At 36.2% G+C, this 18,253-nt stretch overlaps 3 protein-coding genes and 1 long non-coding RNA gene across 5 annotated transcripts; 1 reads left to right on the top strand and 3 right to left on the bottom strand.

Annotated features, from left to right (window-relative positions):
- Window positions 1-368: 368 nt before the first annotated feature.
- LOC106652573 (acyl-CoA Delta(11) desaturase-like) lies at window positions 369-4,290 on the bottom strand. Of its 2 annotated transcripts, none has more exons than XM_014371599.2 (6): window positions 4,073-4,290; window positions 3,437-3,719; window positions 1,749-1,879; window positions 1,415-1,620; window positions 950-1,135; window positions 369-839 (listed from the first exon to the last, which is right to left on the bottom strand). In XM_014371599.2, exons 2-6 carry the CDS (start codon window positions 3,708-3,710, stop codon window positions 560-562), a joined length of 1,077 nt encoding a protein of 358 aa, XP_014227085.1. In that variant the 5' UTR covers window positions 3,711-3,719; window positions 4,073-4,290; the 3' UTR covers window positions 369-559. The 2 variants fall into 2 exon arrangements, with proteins under 2 accessions (XP_014227085.1, XP_014227086.1); XM_014371600.1 differs by lacking the exon at window positions 4,073-4,290 and adding an exon at window positions 3,917-4,066.
- A 5,136-nt stretch (window positions 4,291-9,426) lies between these two features.
- On the top strand, window positions 9,427-16,885 carry LOC106652624. Its single transcript, XR_001339382.2, has 3 exons — window positions 9,427-9,514; window positions 16,599-16,724; window positions 16,796-16,885. It is a non-coding gene; the product is annotated as an uncharacterized LOC106652624 (long non-coding RNA).
- LOC106652623 (programmed cell death 6-interacting protein) lies at window positions 9,579-12,390 on the bottom strand. The gene is made up of 2 exons (XM_014371687.2): window positions 12,317-12,390; window positions 9,579-12,249 (listed from the first exon to the last, which is right to left on the bottom strand). Exon 2 carries the CDS (start codon window positions 12,220-12,222, stop codon window positions 9,946-9,948), a length of 2,277 nt encoding a protein of 758 aa, XP_014227173.1. The 5' UTR covers window positions 12,223-12,249; window positions 12,317-12,390; the 3' UTR covers window positions 9,579-9,945.
- On the bottom strand, window positions 12,690-18,036 carry LOC106652622 (ATP-dependent DNA helicase Q5-like). The gene is made up of 14 exons (XM_014371686.2): window positions 17,559-18,036; window positions 17,258-17,382; window positions 17,028-17,192; window positions 16,785-16,958; window positions 16,536-16,715; window positions 16,354-16,459; window positions 16,166-16,277; window positions 15,827-16,078; window positions 15,551-15,754; window positions 15,335-15,467; window positions 15,181-15,270; window positions 14,929-15,111; window positions 13,220-14,855; window positions 12,690-13,142 (listed from the first exon to the last, which is right to left on the bottom strand). The coding sequence occupies exons 1-14, from the start codon at window positions 17,671-17,673 to the stop codon at window positions 13,078-13,080; spliced, it is 3,540 nt and encodes a 1,179-aa protein (XP_014227172.1). The 5' UTR covers window positions 17,674-18,036; the 3' UTR covers window positions 12,690-13,077.
- Between the last annotated feature and the right edge of the window lie 217 nt (window positions 18,037-18,253).

An 18,253-nucleotide genomic window follows, 5' to 3' on the forward strand; every position in this document is an offset into this window, starting at 1 on the left:
ATGATATGTGCATACATTCAAAACAATATGTTCATTCCCGTAGTGTAACGTTATCAAGTACGTTACATTATCACATGCACCCAGTCACACCATTAATATAACCATCATATTTTGTGGTTGTTAATTCATTCATATAAGTATAAAACTATTCCATATAATATCACGTGTCATTTAGTGTGACCAGTTTATACCTATTTTTGAAACTCTACGGTTCTCATACAAGTGAAATTTTCGTTGAAGTAAAAAAAAAATGATTTTATCTATGTCGAACCGCACAATTCAGAAAAATTTCAAGTAGTTATGTGAACACTTAAAGTATGCACGATATTCGAAGTTGATAGCTTATAATTATAATTGCTGAATATCTGTAAAATCAACGTTTTCCGTTTATTGACTAAAATGATTGCAATTTTTTAAATTCATTTGAAACGAAAGCATAAGGCGTCTCACATTATGATAATCTTATATTCGCTCAAATTTAATGATTTTTATTTTAAATGAGTTGATTATTATGAATAATGAAAAATCATCTAAAAGAATTTGTTAGATTTCTATGGGTTTAATGCGCTTTCTCTGCTTTCTCTGCTTTTCGGGAAATTTCGTGAGTTCCATCTCCACGGTTCTTGATGACATTTTCGATCAAAGTTTTGGAGGGTTGTTTCATATCGTACGCCCAGCCAATCTTGGCGAACAAGTCGAGCAAGATGGTGGTGTAGTTCAAGCTGTAATTTCCAAACTCAGATGTTTTGTAATCCCACGGGAAAGTGTGGTGATAATTGTGCCATCCCTCGCCACCGGTGAAGAAGGACATGACGAGATTTTCAGCTGGCATGATGAATCTGAAAGAAGATAATATTTTTGTAAATTCATGTCTGCCTAGGCAAATGTAACTAAAATTATTGATAAAATCGATTAAACTTAATTAATCAAAATTTGTTTGGAAACTTACTTGTCATAAGGATGACCACCAATTAAATGGGCAAAGCTGTTGATACTCCAGGTGCAGTTAAGAGAAAATGCGTATCTCATAAAAGCTTGGGACAAAATAGCGTAGTACCAAGTTTCGTTCCAGCCGTAAACGCAGATGAGAATTGGGATGATGAAGGCAAACAACAGTCTCCAAAGTTCGAAGTATCTATAATGAAAAAATGACGTATAAAAATAGAAAAATATTATATTTCGTAAGTTTTTTGTGATAAAATTCGAGTATTAAGCTAAAGCCTTTCGGTTCTTCAGAATATTGAATCAAAACAAGTAAACATGAGTTCAAAATTCTGTGATAACTATAACTCATCTAATTTATCATGTTATTACTCAAAATCACACGAGAGTGGCAGATAAGGTTGACTGATCGTTTCGACTCGACATCAGCTTAAAACTGTTTTTTTATTTTTTTATTATATTTGAAACGTACTTCTCGCCAATTTGAACCACTGGATCAGCCAGAATGTCACTGACATCGACCATTTTTCCTTTGCGGACAACTTCCGGATGTCTCTTCATGGTCAACCAGCCGACATGACTGAACCAGAATCCACGAGCGGCATTGACGGGATCGGCATCGGTTTCCGAGAACTTGTGATGGACACGATGATCTCTCGACCAGTACAGTGGCGAGTACTGTTGAAAAAAATTAAATTATCGTGCATTAGTTAAAGAAAATTCGAAAGATTGCAGCTAAAACTTGAAATCAAAAAAAAATTCAAGATAAGCACAGCAATTGCCCAAAGCTCGATTATCTAATTTACCTGTCCGGATGACAGATAAGCAATCATGAGGATAACTCGGAGAGGAAGTTTGGCTTTGTACGAGCGATGAGCCCATAGTCTGTGTATTCCTCCAGCGACTCCAAAATTAGCGAGGCAAATCATGAAGATACCTGGAAAAAGCATTAAAGTTTCGGTTTAGCATAAGGCAGTGGAACGACGCACAAATGTTTATTTAATTTTGGCCTCGGCTCGTCTCTCACATACATAACTCTCTCGCGCCATTGTTCAATCAAAAGCCACGATCAATTAGATAGTCGATGAAAATCAATATTTGCCGCAGCGTCTGTTTCAATAATAATTAGTCGCTGATAAATCAGCGACGATCTCGGAGCTTGATATTTCATGTATAATCGAGAGCCTCGCGCGTATCGCAGCGGCTCGAAATCCGCTTGTAATCGAACGATCATATTTTTATTTCCTCCAAACTGAGTATACATTGCACGTGCTCGTGCAATGGTTGAATTTCAAGTTCAAGCGATATCGCGGGCACGCGAGCAGCAACAGGCCATCGTCGTCGCGCCGCGTTTGAGATTTTAGAGAGAGAGAGAGAGAGAGCTGCTGCAGAGCTCGCGCGTAAATTCCGACCGGTAAGTTAGATAAAATAAACACGCGGCCGATAAACACGCGCCACAATGTGCGTGTCCGTGTGTGGCGGCGTCTGCGTTGCTGCTGCTCCGAAGCGGCTGCTGAACACGTGATCACAGGGAGACAAAAGGTAGGGGATGCGTTCCGCGCCGCTGTCGATAAATGTATACGGAGCCGCGTTTGAATAAACGGCCCGCAGCCGCGCACACGCGTTGAGCGAGAACGAGAAAAAGACAGGCGATATATACTTGGGCTCAAGCTCGATACACGTATAGCTCGCTGGATTGGATCGCGCAGATGCATCCACGTAGATACATATATAGTCGTGCGTGTACTTCCTCGAAAAGCCGTCGTCTGTAGCACATACATATCGTCGCCCCAGCGCAAGAACCGCACAAATAAACTTAAGGGGCAAAAACAACCTTATCCCTATGTTAAAAGGATAGGATTAAGGCACCTTTTTGCCACTTGAGTTTATTTGTGCGGTTCTTGCGCTGAGGCGACGATATACATGGGCGGCATCATATATATAGGTATCTATAACGAAAGAATGTTTCGGCCGTTCGAGCGATTGACCACGTAATGCAAAGATGCCGATCGAGCGGCAACAGTCCGCGAATGCACGTACTGCATTTAAAAGGTGCCTCTCGCGCGCACGTAGACGACGACGACGACACTATTTTCGGGCGGCTTCTGCTATATACCTATATGATATATTGCACGCTCTCCGCGAGAGAGAGAGAGAGAGAGAGAGAGAGCTCGAAAAAAATGATCGTGTGCGACTATGAGAGGCTGAGACGTCGTTGGATGCAACACGTCGTCGTTTCGTCTTTGAATCCCTAATGTATGCAGAACAGTTACGCAATGGACTCGATAATTCGTATATACGGCGCGAGATCTCTACGTGACAATGTTATTTGTTATTTTTAGACTTTATTCGACCATATTGCGCCAAACTCGAGCGACGACGCTTGCGACGACGGGCACCGGACGCTACATCTATATTATAATGGTGACAAAAAGTCACCAGTTGCGGCGACATTGCATGGTTGAATTGAAAAAAGACCGCAGGTCCAACTTACTGAAGACGGTCGTGGCTTTCTTCTCAAAGTAAGGGAAAGTGAGAAAGCCGTAGAGTGCCCCGAGGTGGAGCATCACCATGAAGTAGAGATTGAACCACTTGATGTCGGGGCGCTTGTAGAAGGGCATCGCGACCAGTTCCTCGTAGGCCTTGATGTCGGCCTGGATCTTGGCCTGCTTGGCGCGCTCCTCCTCGCTGATCTTGCCCTCGTCCACGGCGGCATCCTGGCTGCTCTCGAACTCGCAGATGTCACGGATTTGTTCGTTTGGCGGCATCTTGATTATCTGTTGATGCACACGACAACACAGAGTTATTACTACGGTTAGACAACAAAAAGGTTACGAATGTAGGGGGGAAATCAGAGGCGCTGACGCGTCATTAGATTGAAATTGGTGGGCCCACCGAATCACACTCGATTACTGCGCTACGCGGCACGGGCACTCTCTACTCGCACTGCACTGTGTATTGTAATGCAACTTACACACGACGTGTCACGCAATAATTGAGCCTGCCTCTGTTGGGCCTATACGCGTAAAGTATACAACGAAGCTAGCTCGGGCGAGCGAGAAGAGAAAAGAAAGGATAGAAAGCAGAGAGAAAAGAGGACGAGTCGAAAAAAGGATTTTTGGCTACGCACGTCGTACAGAAAGTTCAAATGGCGACGACTATATAGGTATGTGTACTGTGCCGCTGCGTTGCTGCTGTGCTGCTACTGATCAGCGACTAGCGAGCGTTGTACAGCGTGCTTATAACGGAGCAAGACTGCAGACAGGGGCACCGACGACGACGACGACGACGACGACGACTGACTCTGACTCGCTCGCTCTTTCGTTCCGTTGTTGGCGCACGCACGGGTGAACTTACACACGAGCGCGAGCGAGTGAGAAAGAGAAAACAAAAAAAAAGTGGTGCGCGCGCGTTGCTTAGAGAGAGAGAGAGACTTTTAGAGTTGCTGCTGCTTATGCTGCTGCTCTGCCGAGCATCGAGTCATCGGCACCACCACACGCATACATACGGACATTTTCACGCGCGCAAGCAGCGCAGCGCATGTTAATGTGTATGTACATTACGATTACGAGTACACACACAAACATCGATAGACGACGACGCAGACGTCGCGAGAGCCGAAGAGAGCTGCGCGCAACAGCGCCGTTTTGAGCCGAGAGCCGGGAGAGCCGCAGCTATATTAGCTTTTCGGAGTTATGTAGCATCTATTACACCTATTATACATGTAACTATAGTCAGATGTATACAATGGCAGCAACAGCAGCATTTGAAAACGTGCTCGAGATGCTGACGTCGATGACGTTTCGTCTGCGTGCGTCTCTCTCTCGCTCTGGCTGCTCGCCGAAGAGTTTGGGAGCAAAGTCGTCTGCGCCGGGATTGGTGCTGGTAGGGCCGCGTGACATTTAGGATAAACGTACGATAATTTCGATAGGTGTAAGTTGACTGCGAAACTATCGTTTATTCCTAGATATACTCTATGACTGCGTAATGTATGTACAGAGACTCGTCGTGGTTATGCTCGCTAGCAATGATCCATTCGTTCTGCTACAGAATTATATACGTAACGTCTATGTAGTTAGAATAGGTGCAGATAAGGTGCTAACGTCGGATAACGGATAACCGATAGGCAAAACGAGCCGCCACGGCCGTATGTCGTAATTAGAACCGAAGTAATATTTCAAATACTTCTATAGCTTTAGGTAATTTTTTTCATACCAGCGGCCCGAAAGTGAATACTTCCCTGCTGCTGCGCAAAGCGGGAAGAGTGATTTTCGGGCCACTGTGTATGAAAAATAGTATACAGGCCTATGTCGCGAAAAAAGAAAGCCCCATCAGAGCACGTATTTATCGGCCTCGGCTTCGCCTCGGCCACTAATTACACATACTCTGGGACTTTTCTGTTTTTCGCGGCCTAGGGCAGTAATATACTATTTCTTAAAAATTCATCGCACGTAATGTGCTCTGCCTCGTTGCATATTTGTCATCGGCATTTAAGTACCACACACAAACACTCACACGTGTCGCGCGCCGAATTTCCTGCTACTGTGTGTGCACTTGTCGATCTCGTGCACGCGGCAGTGGTAGTGACATACATTATTGTAATCGTGGCATCGCGTGCGGCACTCCAGTCTGAACTGCAATTCTGTTAAGAAAGAAAACCGCACGATCGTGCGTTTTTAACATTTTTTCAAACTTATGTGCGGCATTAGAGATTGCACGCACATGTAGTTCACGAATCACAGTGGCGCACGATATCTCGAGACTTTGAAGCATTATATTTTTCAATGTCGCGCGAGCTCGCGTGAATATCAATAAATGGTAGTAGCCTATACGTCGCGCAACGATACGGGACATTTACAATAAAACCCGGAATAACTAAGAGAGAGAGGAAAGAAAAAGCTCTCGAGTCGCGAACGAACGGAGAACGAAGCGTTTACGAACGTTACGTTGTTTTCTCTCGCATACATGCAAAGGAATTAAAATGCCAATCGACGATGCGAGATGCTCTTCCTCCGCAGCAGCGCGTGTCACCTCTATGCGTCCGCCTGCCGAGTCATCCTCTTAATAACTTTTCGCACGTGGATCTTACGTGGTCGTATCCGAATTATTTGCGCGTGCCCCCCGAGATTCAAGATCGCGTGCATGAACTACTCCCGAAATCCAGCTACACACGCACGACTCCGACTTTCGCATATATATATATAAAGTCTCTCCAATATATATGTAGGCAGCAGGCATTCGAGGGGGAGGGGCGCAACCTTGCCACACTGCACGCAATGTCATCATGCGTATACCGATCGTCGGATCGGACTAACGCACAGGTGGTGTTGCTCGACTTTCTCTCAGCACACACATATGATACGAGCCATTATATTCTATACATATGATATAGCTTTCTCTCTCGTCTCTCGTTACGAAGAAGCTTAAATAATAATCGATCGGGGAGCACGACTCGAGTTCCTGTATGTATGACTGATCGACCTATAACACCGAGCAAAGTGCAATGAACTTGGGAAAAATTATATACTTATTGTTGGACGGCAATTCCGTCGGCGCAGAAAGTGGCCAGTCATCGCATTTCGTTTCGTGTGCGTCTTGTGTTATATTATTGTAAAGTGCGCGTCTGCCGCTGATTTCATTAATCATGAAATTGATGAGATTAAGCTGCGTTTAATTAGCGCGAAAACTCCGCCGCCGACGATGCGTCGATTATTAAGCGATGATGAAATACAATTGCAAATGAGCGCACGCGTGCCCCGCGCGTATCCGCGCAGCTCGAGGCGTATTTATACGAAGACATTTTTCCATAACAATAATATTCCGAACGATTTATACATTTATAATATTATCATGATGCCGATCGACACCGACGCGTGACTCGACTTTTGGAGCATCGATACGGCATTATAAGCCGCCGATGCAGCTCTTTGTAATCGTCCCAAAACAATGAGCAACGTTTCTCCAACGATCTGCACTGCGCAGCGATTAATTTTCATCCATATATTCGATCGCATCGTGATCGAAATTCGCGCGCCAATCGCACTGCAAATTTTTCATTTTACAATTGTGTTTTTGAATTCAATGTGTATAGACGTGAGCACGCACGACAATCGATCGCCGCTACGGCAATGTATGCCTCGTTTATAATAATGGATTCGGCTTAAATACCGTTTTCGACGTAAATAATTGTGAGAAAATGTGTATTCGACAACGTCTTTTCCTGCCTCGGTCGTCTTTGAAATTAGCATGCAAAAAATACGAGGATAGACACGTTTTTTCTTTGTACGCATAAGCAGCTATACTATATTCGGCCCGGCGTGCACGTGACGCGTCAATTATACAGTTGCAATGATAGACAATAACATCGGCGCTATATAGTTGCTTCTTCTTCGCTGCTACTGCACTGCTCTATAGACGTCCGGATTATGTGCGCAATTCAAAGTATAGGCAAAAGAAGTATACGACATCGGTCGGAGGTGAGGCGCCGCCGCGATCATCGGCATGATTACTGTTCTATTCGCGGGAATGAAAATTGAGCCAATTAGTTGGAAAGAGAGTTGGAAAACTTGGATCGTAAATATCGAAGAATTTCCATTGTAAACTCATCGTCTTCCCAACTGTTTGTTCGACTCTCGCGCTCGTTTATATATTGACTCAATGAATAATGGAAAAATGTGGTCGACCTTACCCGAGGTAGTTTTCTACGTCTAGTTGTAGCGGACATGCATTTTTCCCTATATTCAAAATAATCCTAATTTAAATACGAGGAGGAAATTTCATTTGTAACTTGGAAGACAAAAGAACGATTAGAAATTAAAAAATTCTATATTTAAATATTTTTGATAGAGGGACAAAAAATGTATTAAATCTTAATTCGAGTTTCTCTAAAAAAAGTGTGCAAAAATCGAAATCTAAACTCTTTATTTAAGCTTTGTAGATATAATGATTCACGATGGTCTTAAATCTAATTGACACAGATCATAATGCATTAGGCCATTATAAATCTCTCTCTGCACGTTCAACGTGTCAACGAAATTATGAATAATTCATAGCGTCTAGAGTGACGCGATGGCTAACGAAAATGTAAAGTTTGCCTTTCGAATAACAAATAATTTAAAACATAGTTGGGGAGAGAAAAAGTTTCAAAATATCGTGAATACTGAATAAAAACGCCGGTATCTTTCCGCTTTTTTTCCTTTTTTTTTCGCGAATTTTTTTATCATTTCCCTCCAAAAATTTATCGATTCCGTGCAGGGAAAACGAAGCTGCACTGAGTCTTACTCATTTACACAAATAGCAAAGTTTAACAAGCTTAAAAGATACAAGTAAAAAATTGCCGATATAAGCACTACTACTTTTGCCGATTTCGTTGTTCAACATTTTATCATTATTTTAATTATTATTTCCCGACCGTGTCACGTGATTAAATCATGACAATAAGTTCGACGATGTGCACTCGATGAACTTAGTCATTGAACATTACGAATTATTCCAATGGTTACGATAATCTAATTGCATTTATCGGATATTTTTTTGGTATTTGATTTTCTTCAAGAGATAGGTCATTTTTTCTTTCTTTCACAATTCAGCACAAACTATGTCAAATAAGGAAAGAAAACCATTTCTATATTTTTTTGCAATGTGGCTTACACGTGATATATGAAATTAAAGTCTGAGCAAATGAATGTCTTTTTATGTTCTTCAATAGTAGTATTTATATTAATAAAATATCAATTTACTGAAACTGTTCAGAATGGGTGATAAAGTTAACGGAAATGAAATATCATAATCAATTGAAAACTGCAATTCTATTAAAAAATATGAATTCAAGTTCAAACATTCATTCATATAAGTATTGAATGTATCTTTCAATTGATTAGAATTATCAATGTTTTTAAATACATTCTTGTTTTTTTTACTATACTACTTGAATTTCAAACACTACAAAAAGTTATCATTGGTTTTTTATCCGAAGAGAAACAAATCTTGTTTGACACGGAAAAAATAAAAATCAATTACACATTTTAAAAGCAATTAATTTTTTAATAAATCGTGTCATCGCACCAACTTCAGACCATGCGAATTATCAACTTGGATTGAGATAAAAAAGTACGAATTAAAGGTAAAAATTATAGTATTGCGTTTAATTAATTTTAAGATGAGTGATTATATGATCATTTCTTCGAGTCCCATTACATTTTGTAAATCGAATGAAATGTCCATAGCATACGAGTAGCTTTTGTGATATTGACTTTCAAAAAATGAACGTTTTCAAATCGACCGAGAAATCGCAGTGCATCCCCGACATATGTCGTGAAATCTGAACTCCCAAGATAAAGTAAACAATTCATGGTACTTACCACAGCGTTGGAATATTCGATGCAATATCACTCGCGGTGTTGAAGTGAAGCGTTTGCAGTTTTTTTTTTTCAATATCACGCCAAGTGACGAGTTAGTAAGCAGCTGACACGTCGCGCAGCAGAACAATGATTTTTAAGTTTAAAAGTGTTAAATTTTTCTTTTATTCATTTGGTTTTTTGAATCAGCCCGTAAAAAATGAGTCATTTTGAAGGTAATGAATTGAATATATAATAATAAAAAGATTACGATAGATAATTCAAAGCAAAAAATGAAAGTAAAAGTTTAAATTGATTTATTTGGTGTTGTCTTACAATTGATAATACTTAATAATTTTATACCATTTTAAATTTTATAATGCAATGTACAATTGAAGACAATAATTTTGGTAAAATTATATTATTGGAAAGAAAATAGTTATATTAAGAAATATTTTATTTAAGCTATTTTAACAATAGTAACAGGGCTTAATACCCAATATATAATACAAAATGTAAATACAGATACAACATATATAATCTATTACATAAGCATGAATAAACCAGAATATAGCATTTATCATAAAAATTAAAATTTTTTCAACATTGAGTTGAAATATAAAACGCAGTATTTTGCAGATGATGAAACAATCTTGATAGTCATATTTTAACTGTAAGGATTGTACGTTGATGGCAGAGGCGGAAAGCTTCCATGAGGTACAGGCATTCCCCCTTGATTTGAAGTTGGGTAGGGCAGCTGCTGACCACCAGTGGTAGGTCGCGATAAGGTCATCCTTTGCATTCCAGCAGTTTCATCTGGCACTTGATTGTCGACGCTCAGATTGTGCGTTAAATCTTTCAAAAGTTCTTCTTTTTCAGTTTTACGCGCAAAACAATAATCGGAAATTTTGCTTTGGAATATTATCAACAATTGTGTCAAATCATTATAAAACTTGATTCCTTCTTGCAGATTGCCTTTTAATTCAATGAAAACATCATAAGCTCCGGCTAATTTGCAAAGCATCATCTCGCGAGTACTACCACTATTTTGTTGCTCTCTTGAAAATTCTCCATGTTTTATTTGGATGGCCTTGATTAAATTTTCTTGTTTTTGAAGTGACCTAGCTACTTGCTCTTTTAGAGAAGAATAGTATTTATCCAATGTTCCTACAACCAAGCTACTTTCATTTTCAAGTTCTCCATTTACCAAAGCTTGAGTAAATATTGATTGAGAGTCAATACTTTTAGATTGTAATTCATTTTCAATAGCATCTTGTTCTGCCTTAAGAGTTGCAACACTTTCCATTAAACTCCTCAATTCATTGACAGCTCCACTTTCTGTAACAGCTGCTCCAGTAGGAATATGGTGTGCCAAAGTATCTGGAGCCATACATAACAAACTTATTGGTTCCCGATGTTCATTATATTTTTCTTTAATAACTTTATCAGCATTTTTAGCATTATTTATTATTCCCCGATACTTTTGAGAATTCAACCTAAATTGCTGTGTAAGCCTTGTACTAGGTAATCTTGTCCAACGCTCCTTAAATTGAGTCCTTAAATGATCATCTGATGATTGTTCATCATTAAGCATTCTTTCAGCCTCATTGAGAATATCATCATTTCTTTGCAATAAATCTGGTAGTTCATTCATCATTTTTTCTAAAAATTCGATACCACCAGCATTACGAATTGCTACTGCCTTTTCTTTCACAGATTGAGGAATTTCAGTTCCACTAACATCTTCAATAGCGGCTGGGAGATTAAGACTAGCCAATGTTCCATTTAGAAGTTGTCTTGCATTACGCAATTTGGCAACTTCAGAATTAACCAAATCACGCTTAGCAGACTCAAAATTATTTATAGCTTGATAAACAGTTGAAGGCAATAACTCCTGGAAAATATCTAGAAAATCAGAACTGAATTTTTCAGGAACTGGTGAAGGTTTAGCAATAGCTACTTTATCGATTGGTGATAATTCTTTTGCATCTGGTATTCTTTCATGATATATGAAATCATTATCTTTTTGTACTTCCGTTAATCTTCTGGAAGCCTTATCACGATTATCTTCAAAAAATCTTAGTTTGCTTGACTCATGAAGCGCTGAATTGAACAATTCTATTGCAACTTTTAGTCTGGCGATTTCTTCACCAATTTTGTTATTTTTTTTACATACTTTCGATTGAGTGAATTCAGCTAATCCTTTATATCCAAGTTGCTTTGCTGTAATCAGATGAATCCAATCTTTATCCCAAAATGCTCTGAAAATTTCTTTTTGCATTAATTTCAAAGTATTAAAATAGAATTCTTCTGTTTGAGCTGCTAGTTTAGCAATAATAGTATCTTTCATATTATCATGAATGGCTTTAAAGGTAAAGATTTCATTTGCTTGTGCAAGCATCAGCGATGCAAGTGCTTCAAGAGTTTCTGGACGCAAGTCAGGCGTTGGCTCTGAATCAATGATACTCATAACACTACCTTTGAATGAGTTTAAAATTCCAGCTGCAAGTTGTAACAGCTTTGCAGATAGTTTTAAGCCCTCATCGTTGTCTAATGGTTGAGAGACTGCAATCATACTTTGTAGAGCTGCAATATTAAATAAAACACAGACCTTTTCATAACCTAAGCCAAGAACAGTGAGGCTTTGTTTTCCACCAAAGGCATTCTTCCATTTGAAAGGAATTTGCAATTCATGAGAAGGTATTTTTTTCTCCAATACGCAAACTTGATCATAATATCTGTATAGGATCTCCAGGGCGCTTTCGCTTTTTTCAAAAGCTTTCCACAAGGCATTTTTGCGTAGTTTGCTAAAGCTTTCAACGATGTCTGAGTAATCTTTCTGGCCTGACGTGCCACTGTAAATAGATTTAAAGGCGTTCAGCAGAGGTTTGGAGACGTCGATGTCAGATGCTTTTTTCAAGGGGATGTAGATCCACTCCGTCATTTTTGCTTGATTAAACGATACAGCTCACTGTTAAACAGATCACAATTAATTCAAAACTGAAATTATGAAAAATGAATCGTAGCAGCAAATTTACCGATTAACATTAACCGACACCACTTAACAACGCATGACTAATACCATCGTGAGAATAATAAGAATACGTCGTAACACGCCAACACGGAACGAACGCGCGAATCGCGAAAATAAATCAGGTGTTCCAAAGTGACAGACCGGAGTGCGCCAAATTTAAAATTAAGCGCAGTGACTGGTCTTTTATAGCCCAACTAGATTTTGATTTTTTTTTCAAGTTGGAAAATTATAGATCATAATTTTTTATGAATTCTTAAATTTAAAAAAATTAGACACTTTTTTAAAAAAACACGAGGACTTGATGCATTTTATTTTTCTTCAGTGTAAATTCGAAAAATAGCATCTGTTAATAGTACATGAAAAAATTTACAATATTTATAATTATATAGCGTCTACGATGTATGGTTATAAAAAATATGAACAGCTTGTACCTGTTCATCTACTGTTTTCCATTACTTAGATTTTCATGGTGTGATGATAACAAAATATAATACATTTTTTTAATAGTTTTCACAATCTGAATAAACATTGATTACGTGGCGTCACATGTTGATTTCAAAACTTATTAGAAATCACAAACACAATGAACTAAACATGATTTACGAAGAATATTTACATACACTTGAAAATTATTGAAAATTTTCGAGTTTGTAAGAGCTTTTAGTATCTAAAACTTATAACATTTTTTTGTACTGTTTCCTACATAATAAGCAGTTGTATTTACATGAACGTTAATATTTACAATGCAAGTACACTCTCATCTGTTCAATTTTTGAGATACTTTTTTGATTTGATTCTTCTGACGGCTAAATCCCGTATTCTCTCTGTATCTGTAACGATGCAAACAAGAAACAAGTTATTTATTTTTGTGTAGATGAATTTTGTAAAATTAAAAAGTAATAATTACCATATATTTTTTTTTCTAATACATCCAAATGAATTTTTCGAAAAATATCTTTAAATTTAGAATGATCTGGTATGTACTCACTAATGTAATATTCTTGTACTATCGGTTTTAATATGTAGAAAGTTTTTCTATGAACTTTTACAGATTCAGGGGATTTAGTTGACGCTTTTTCATGAGGCATCTTTGGACGTTTCGATTGTTGTGATGATTCATTAGGGTCTTCAGTTTCTTTTATATCTGAATAGGAACGTTTATTACGCTTCGAAGTATCTGCATTTTTATCCAGTAATTTTGCTCCTTTATCAGAAGCTTTGTGTATACTTTTATCCAGTAATTTTGCTCCTTTATCAGAAGCTTTATGTATATTTTTATCCATTAATTTTGCTCCTTTATCAGAAGCTTTATGTATATTTTTATCCAGTAATTTTGCTCCTTTATCAGAAGCTTCATGTGTATTTTTATCCAGCAATTTTGCTCCTTTATCAGAAGCTTTATATGTATTTTTATCCATTAATTTTGCTCCTTTATCAGAAGCTTTATATTTTTGGTGATTATTACTCTGACTGCTTCCGTCTGGGCTGCTTGGGCCAAAAAGATCGGTATAATCTGAGGCTAACTTACATTTAGTAGGAACTTTTAATTTGAACGTGCTAGATTGATTTTTTCTAATGTTTTCAACTTTAAATTTATTTTCTATCGTTGATTTTTCGGCAATTTCTAATTTATTAGTAGAGGATCTTTCATCAGTTTTTAAAATGTCGAACTCACTTTTTTTATATTCATATTCTTTTGATGATTGTAGTATATCTAAACTTTTTTCTTCATTCTTTACTGTTACCATGGTACTCTCTTTTGCTTTAGTTGATGATGAATTTGATTTTTCTGAATTAGTTTTAAAAAAATCTGTAATTGACCGAGAAATGGGCTTTTTTTTGGATTTTTGCTTGTTTTCAGTTTTGGAATTTGAAATTTGTAAGGCTGATTTAAAGCTATCACAACCTGCTGGTATAACTTTGATTTTTTTATTTGACATGCGAGTTTCATCAGAAAATTCTATTTTTTGTTCAACATTCATTGAATCTGCAAAACTTTCACACGAATTCTCAACAACTTTATTGCAATGCAAGGAAGACACATTTTTTGTACTTAGATAAGAATTATCTTTCTTTGAATATTTCATTGTTTCTGGAGATGTTGGCTCAAATTTGATTACATCTTTTTGCAAAGATGATTCAAAACAATCTTTATTTTGATTTTCCAACGAATATGTAGGATTGTCTCTTTTAAATTGCAATGCAGTTGTAAAACCATTTTGATTCATTTTAGTCATTGATTCGGAAAGTGAGAATTTAGATTCACTATCTTCACTTTTTAATGTTTTCTGCATACCATTGCTAAATGATATTTTGGATAAATCATCATCTTTTTCAGGTATTTCTGAAGATATATGATCAGAAATTTGTTTATTTCTACTTTTTTCCATTTCAAATGCCGTCATAAATCCTCCACATTCTGGGCCATCTTTTTTTATATTTAAACAGCTAGCACTCTCTTGAATTTTGTTTGAAACTTCAAGGCATGGTTTTAAATCATTGCATAGCTTGTTATTTTTTGTTGCTGCTTGAATTTGTGTTATCTATTTAAAAATAAATATAGTTATTATAATGTTTGTTTTTTTTTATTTTTTTTAATGATTCATCTAGAAATACCTTTTGTGTCATTAAGAATCTATATCTTGAAATAGCTATTGTACTGCAAATAATACTATATTCAATTTTACAGGCTTTTTGAACAATATCATTTTCATTAAAGTATTCTTTACATTCACTAGCACAAGTTTGATAATTTGTCCATAGACATGAATGAATCTTGTCTACAAAGAGTTCTCGAACCTATAAAAGTAATATGCATAAAAATTGCTATTCTTATTTTGAGTGAAAATATAAATGGATGAAGCTTACGCTAACTGTCAATCCCTTAATTTTAATATCAGTACTTTCAGCTGCAATAACACGGGCTTCTTTTGCTAATTCCAGATTCATTTTTCTAATCTACAAAAGTTCAAGGAAGTTATGTCTTTGGACTTTAAAATATTTGTTTGCAGATATTTCTTACGTCATTTTCTTTTGGTTTTCCACCCCCTCGTGCCTTAAACTGATCTTTTATAAGTTGTTTTTCTTCAGCTTTAGCTTTTTTTTCCAGCTGTTCCCTACTTTCTCCATATCCTCCATCATCATCATCGTATGATCTAAAATTTTCAATTGCATATTATATATAAAATAAATATTAAAATATATTCATTAAAACATCAACACAAAATTATCAATTTACCCCTTGTCCATCCCATCATATTTGTCCAAACCAAAACTATCTAAGTGGTCATATTTTCTAGCTCTTGGTTTATTGAATTGTTGCGAACCCTCAAATTTTGAAATTTTTTCTTTAACGGCATCTTTACTTTTACAAACATCACATTTGTCTATACATTTAGGGTCTGGATCTCCAAAGTATTTTGAAAAAAGAGCATGTCGACATCTGAAAAATTTTTTCCAAATATTAGTGTTTAAAAATAATAATTTTCTCATATGTAGTTAATAGTAAACATACTTTGTTCCAGTAAAACTATCAACAATTTGTTTGAATGATTTCAATTTATTTTGCTGGTACTCCTGACGACTTTTAAATTGAGATGTGTTCATTTCTTCATCAACAGAATTTTGACATAGAAAACTAATTGCATTGTATTCTTCACGACTAAAGTATACCCTGCAATAAGATTTCTTCCCATCTCTACCTGCTCTTCCTGATTCTTGATAATAACTAGCAACAGTTTGAGGCACAGTCCAATGACAAACAAATCTAAAAGATTATATTGTTTTTTCATTAACTTTTCAACCATCTTGAATTAAAAACAAATAATTACGATAGATTTAAAAAAAAGCATACCTAACTGTTGCTTTATCAACACCCATCCCAAAACTACATGTAGCAGCAATAACAGAAACTATTCCAGAGGTCCAAGAGTCTTGGACTTCAATTCGTTCTTTACTTTTTAAACCTAAAATGATGATTAAGAATTTTTATTATTATGATTAATATTTACAATTTTTTTCTAGATAAAATGTATAAAGAACCTGAATGATAAGCTAATGTTTTAATTCCCATTGAAGTCAATTTCATTGCCAAAGTTTCGCAGGTTTCTTTTTTTCTACAGTAAATAATTCCACAATTTCTTTTATCCTATAAATAATTTTTGTTATTAAAAAATGTTTGAAACATATTACCTTTCTATTTAAAAAAATGTTTGAAATATCACCTTAGGTAGTGAATCACTATGGGAACCAAGAGATTGTTTTATAAATTGTTTTAAATGTTCCAGAGGATCAGGAATAGAATCAATGAAGAAAACATCATAAAATAAATTTGATCTAAACACTGGTACAGTAAATACTAAAGGTTGATCCATTTTCAAAGTTTTGAAAATATCTGCTTTGACCTATTTATGGTAAGGAAATAATCAATTTTTTTATAATAAAATGGTTTCAATACACGAATATAAAATTACTTCTTTGGCAGCAGTGGCAGTTAGAGCAATTATTGGTACTTCTGGTCTTTTGTCACGCAACTGAATAAGCTTTCTATAACTGGGCCTAAAATCATGCCCCCATTGGCTAAGACAATGAGCTTCATCAATCACAAAATAAGACAATACTTTTGGCTTAATTTGACACAACAAATTCTAAAATATAAAGAGATATAAAAATTATTCAATTGACATTGCAAGAATGTTTACAGAATTGTTACATACCTGAAAAGATGATGTATCGCATAATTCAGGAGTTACATATAACAATTTCATTTTTGGCTTAGATGATAACATATCACTTTTTATGGCTTGTCTCTGAGCTTTGGGTGTTTTGCTGTTAAAAGCTTGAGCTGAAATGTTCTTACTTGTCAAAAAATCAACTTGATTCTAAAATAAATTAAAATCTTGAGTATTGGAGTCATCACTTTAAATTAATGCAAACAAAATTTAACCTTGACAAGTGCGATTAAGGGTGAAATAACAATCGCAAAAGAATTTTCTCTCGCGACCGCAGGTAGCTGAAAGCATAAGGATTTTCCAGATCCTGTTGGCATGCAGATGTAAACATCCTTTGTACCTAAAAACAAGTGGTTTGTGATCATTATTGCATTTAGTGAACATAGGCTTTTTTTGTCATTAAAATGAAATCCATGGTTTAAGTTAACACAGCAATAAAAAAAATAGTGTTTTCAAATGATTTGAAATTAAAATCCCGTCTTCGGGAAAAGTGCGAAAATAGTCATGATAACCTACCTTTGTAAACAGCTTCCGCGGCTTTTCTCTGCAAATCGCTCTTGTAATCATTGTGCCCAAAGCAACTTTTTAACTTTGCTTTCAGTCTTTCTTCAGAGAAAATTTCTTTGCTCATTTGGAAAATGTATCAAAAAAAGAATAAATTAGGCATAAGACACTCGTAATTTCACGATTCGAAGCGCTATTTTAACTTTCAAGTATCCCCATATAGAGAAATGGGTAGTAGCTTAGCATAGCATATTAGCATGACAACAAAAGCACGATTCTCTGCGATCAGCTGGTGCGGCGGGTACACACAAGCGCTAAAAGTGTGCGTAGTGAATGCATTGTTCACAAATTTCAATTATGTAACATAATAGTTAATGCAAATTCATGTAGACGCACTGAATTTTACTCTATTTTGTTCGAAATACTTGTTAAATAGTACTTGTTCAAATAGTTTATTTATGAAATAAAAAAAATGCACTGTGTTATGTAATAACGAATGAAGCATGTTTTATCATTATAATTTTATTTTAAGAGAAATGTAACTTTGAAATTTAAATAAACTGATAAACTGAAAAGAGAAATATTAATTAGAAAAGTTTTTTTCGATCCACTGAATTATTTAACTGTTACAGTGAAAATATTTTCATAATAATATTTCATAATATTTCTGTGGGTTTTGTGTTCAAATATGTAAAATAAATAAAATA

The sequence above is a fragment of the Trichogramma pretiosum genome, unplaced genomic scaffold (genome assembly GCF_000599845.2).
Source record: "Trichogramma pretiosum strain Unisexual culture from Peru unplaced genomic scaffold, Tpre_2.0 scaffold26, whole genome shotgun sequence".
In the NCBI taxonomy this organism is placed as follows: Eukaryota; Metazoa; Arthropoda; class Insecta; order Hymenoptera; family Trichogrammatidae; genus Trichogramma; species Trichogramma pretiosum.

What these genes read in the sequence shown, in the direction of transcription:
- LOC106652573 (XM_014371599.2), bottom strand. Translation starts at nt 3,710, where the DNA reads ATGCCGCCAAACGAACAAATCCGTGACATCTGCGAGTTCGAGAGCAGC. An exon ending in CTTATCTGTCATCCGGACAG is followed by an intron (nt 1,621 to 1,748) that starts GTAAATTAGATA and finishes TTTTTTCAACAG; the next exon opens with TACTCGCCACTGTACTGGTC. An exon ending in GTGGTTCAAATTGGCGAGAA is followed by an intron (nt 1,136 to 1,414) that starts GTACGTTTCAAA and finishes TTTTCATTATAG; the next exon opens with ATACTTCGAACTTTGGAGAC.
- LOC106652623 (XM_014371687.2), bottom strand. Translation starts at nt 12,222, where the DNA reads ATGACGGAGTGGATCTACATCCCCTTGAAAAAAGCATCTGACATCGAC.
- LOC106652622 (XM_014371686.2), bottom strand. Translation starts at nt 17,673, where the DNA reads ATGAGCAAAGAAATTTTCTCTGAAGAAAGACTGAAAGCAAAGTTAAAA. An exon ending in CTGCCACTGCTGCCAAAGAA is followed by an intron (nt 16,716 to 16,784) that starts GTAATTTTATAT and finishes TACCATAAATAG; the next exon opens with GTCAAAGCAGATATTTTCAA. An exon ending in ATTAGAAAAAAAAATATATG is followed by an intron (nt 13,143 to 13,219) that starts GTAATTATTACT and finishes GCATCGTTACAG; the next exon opens with ATACAGAGAGAATACGGGAT.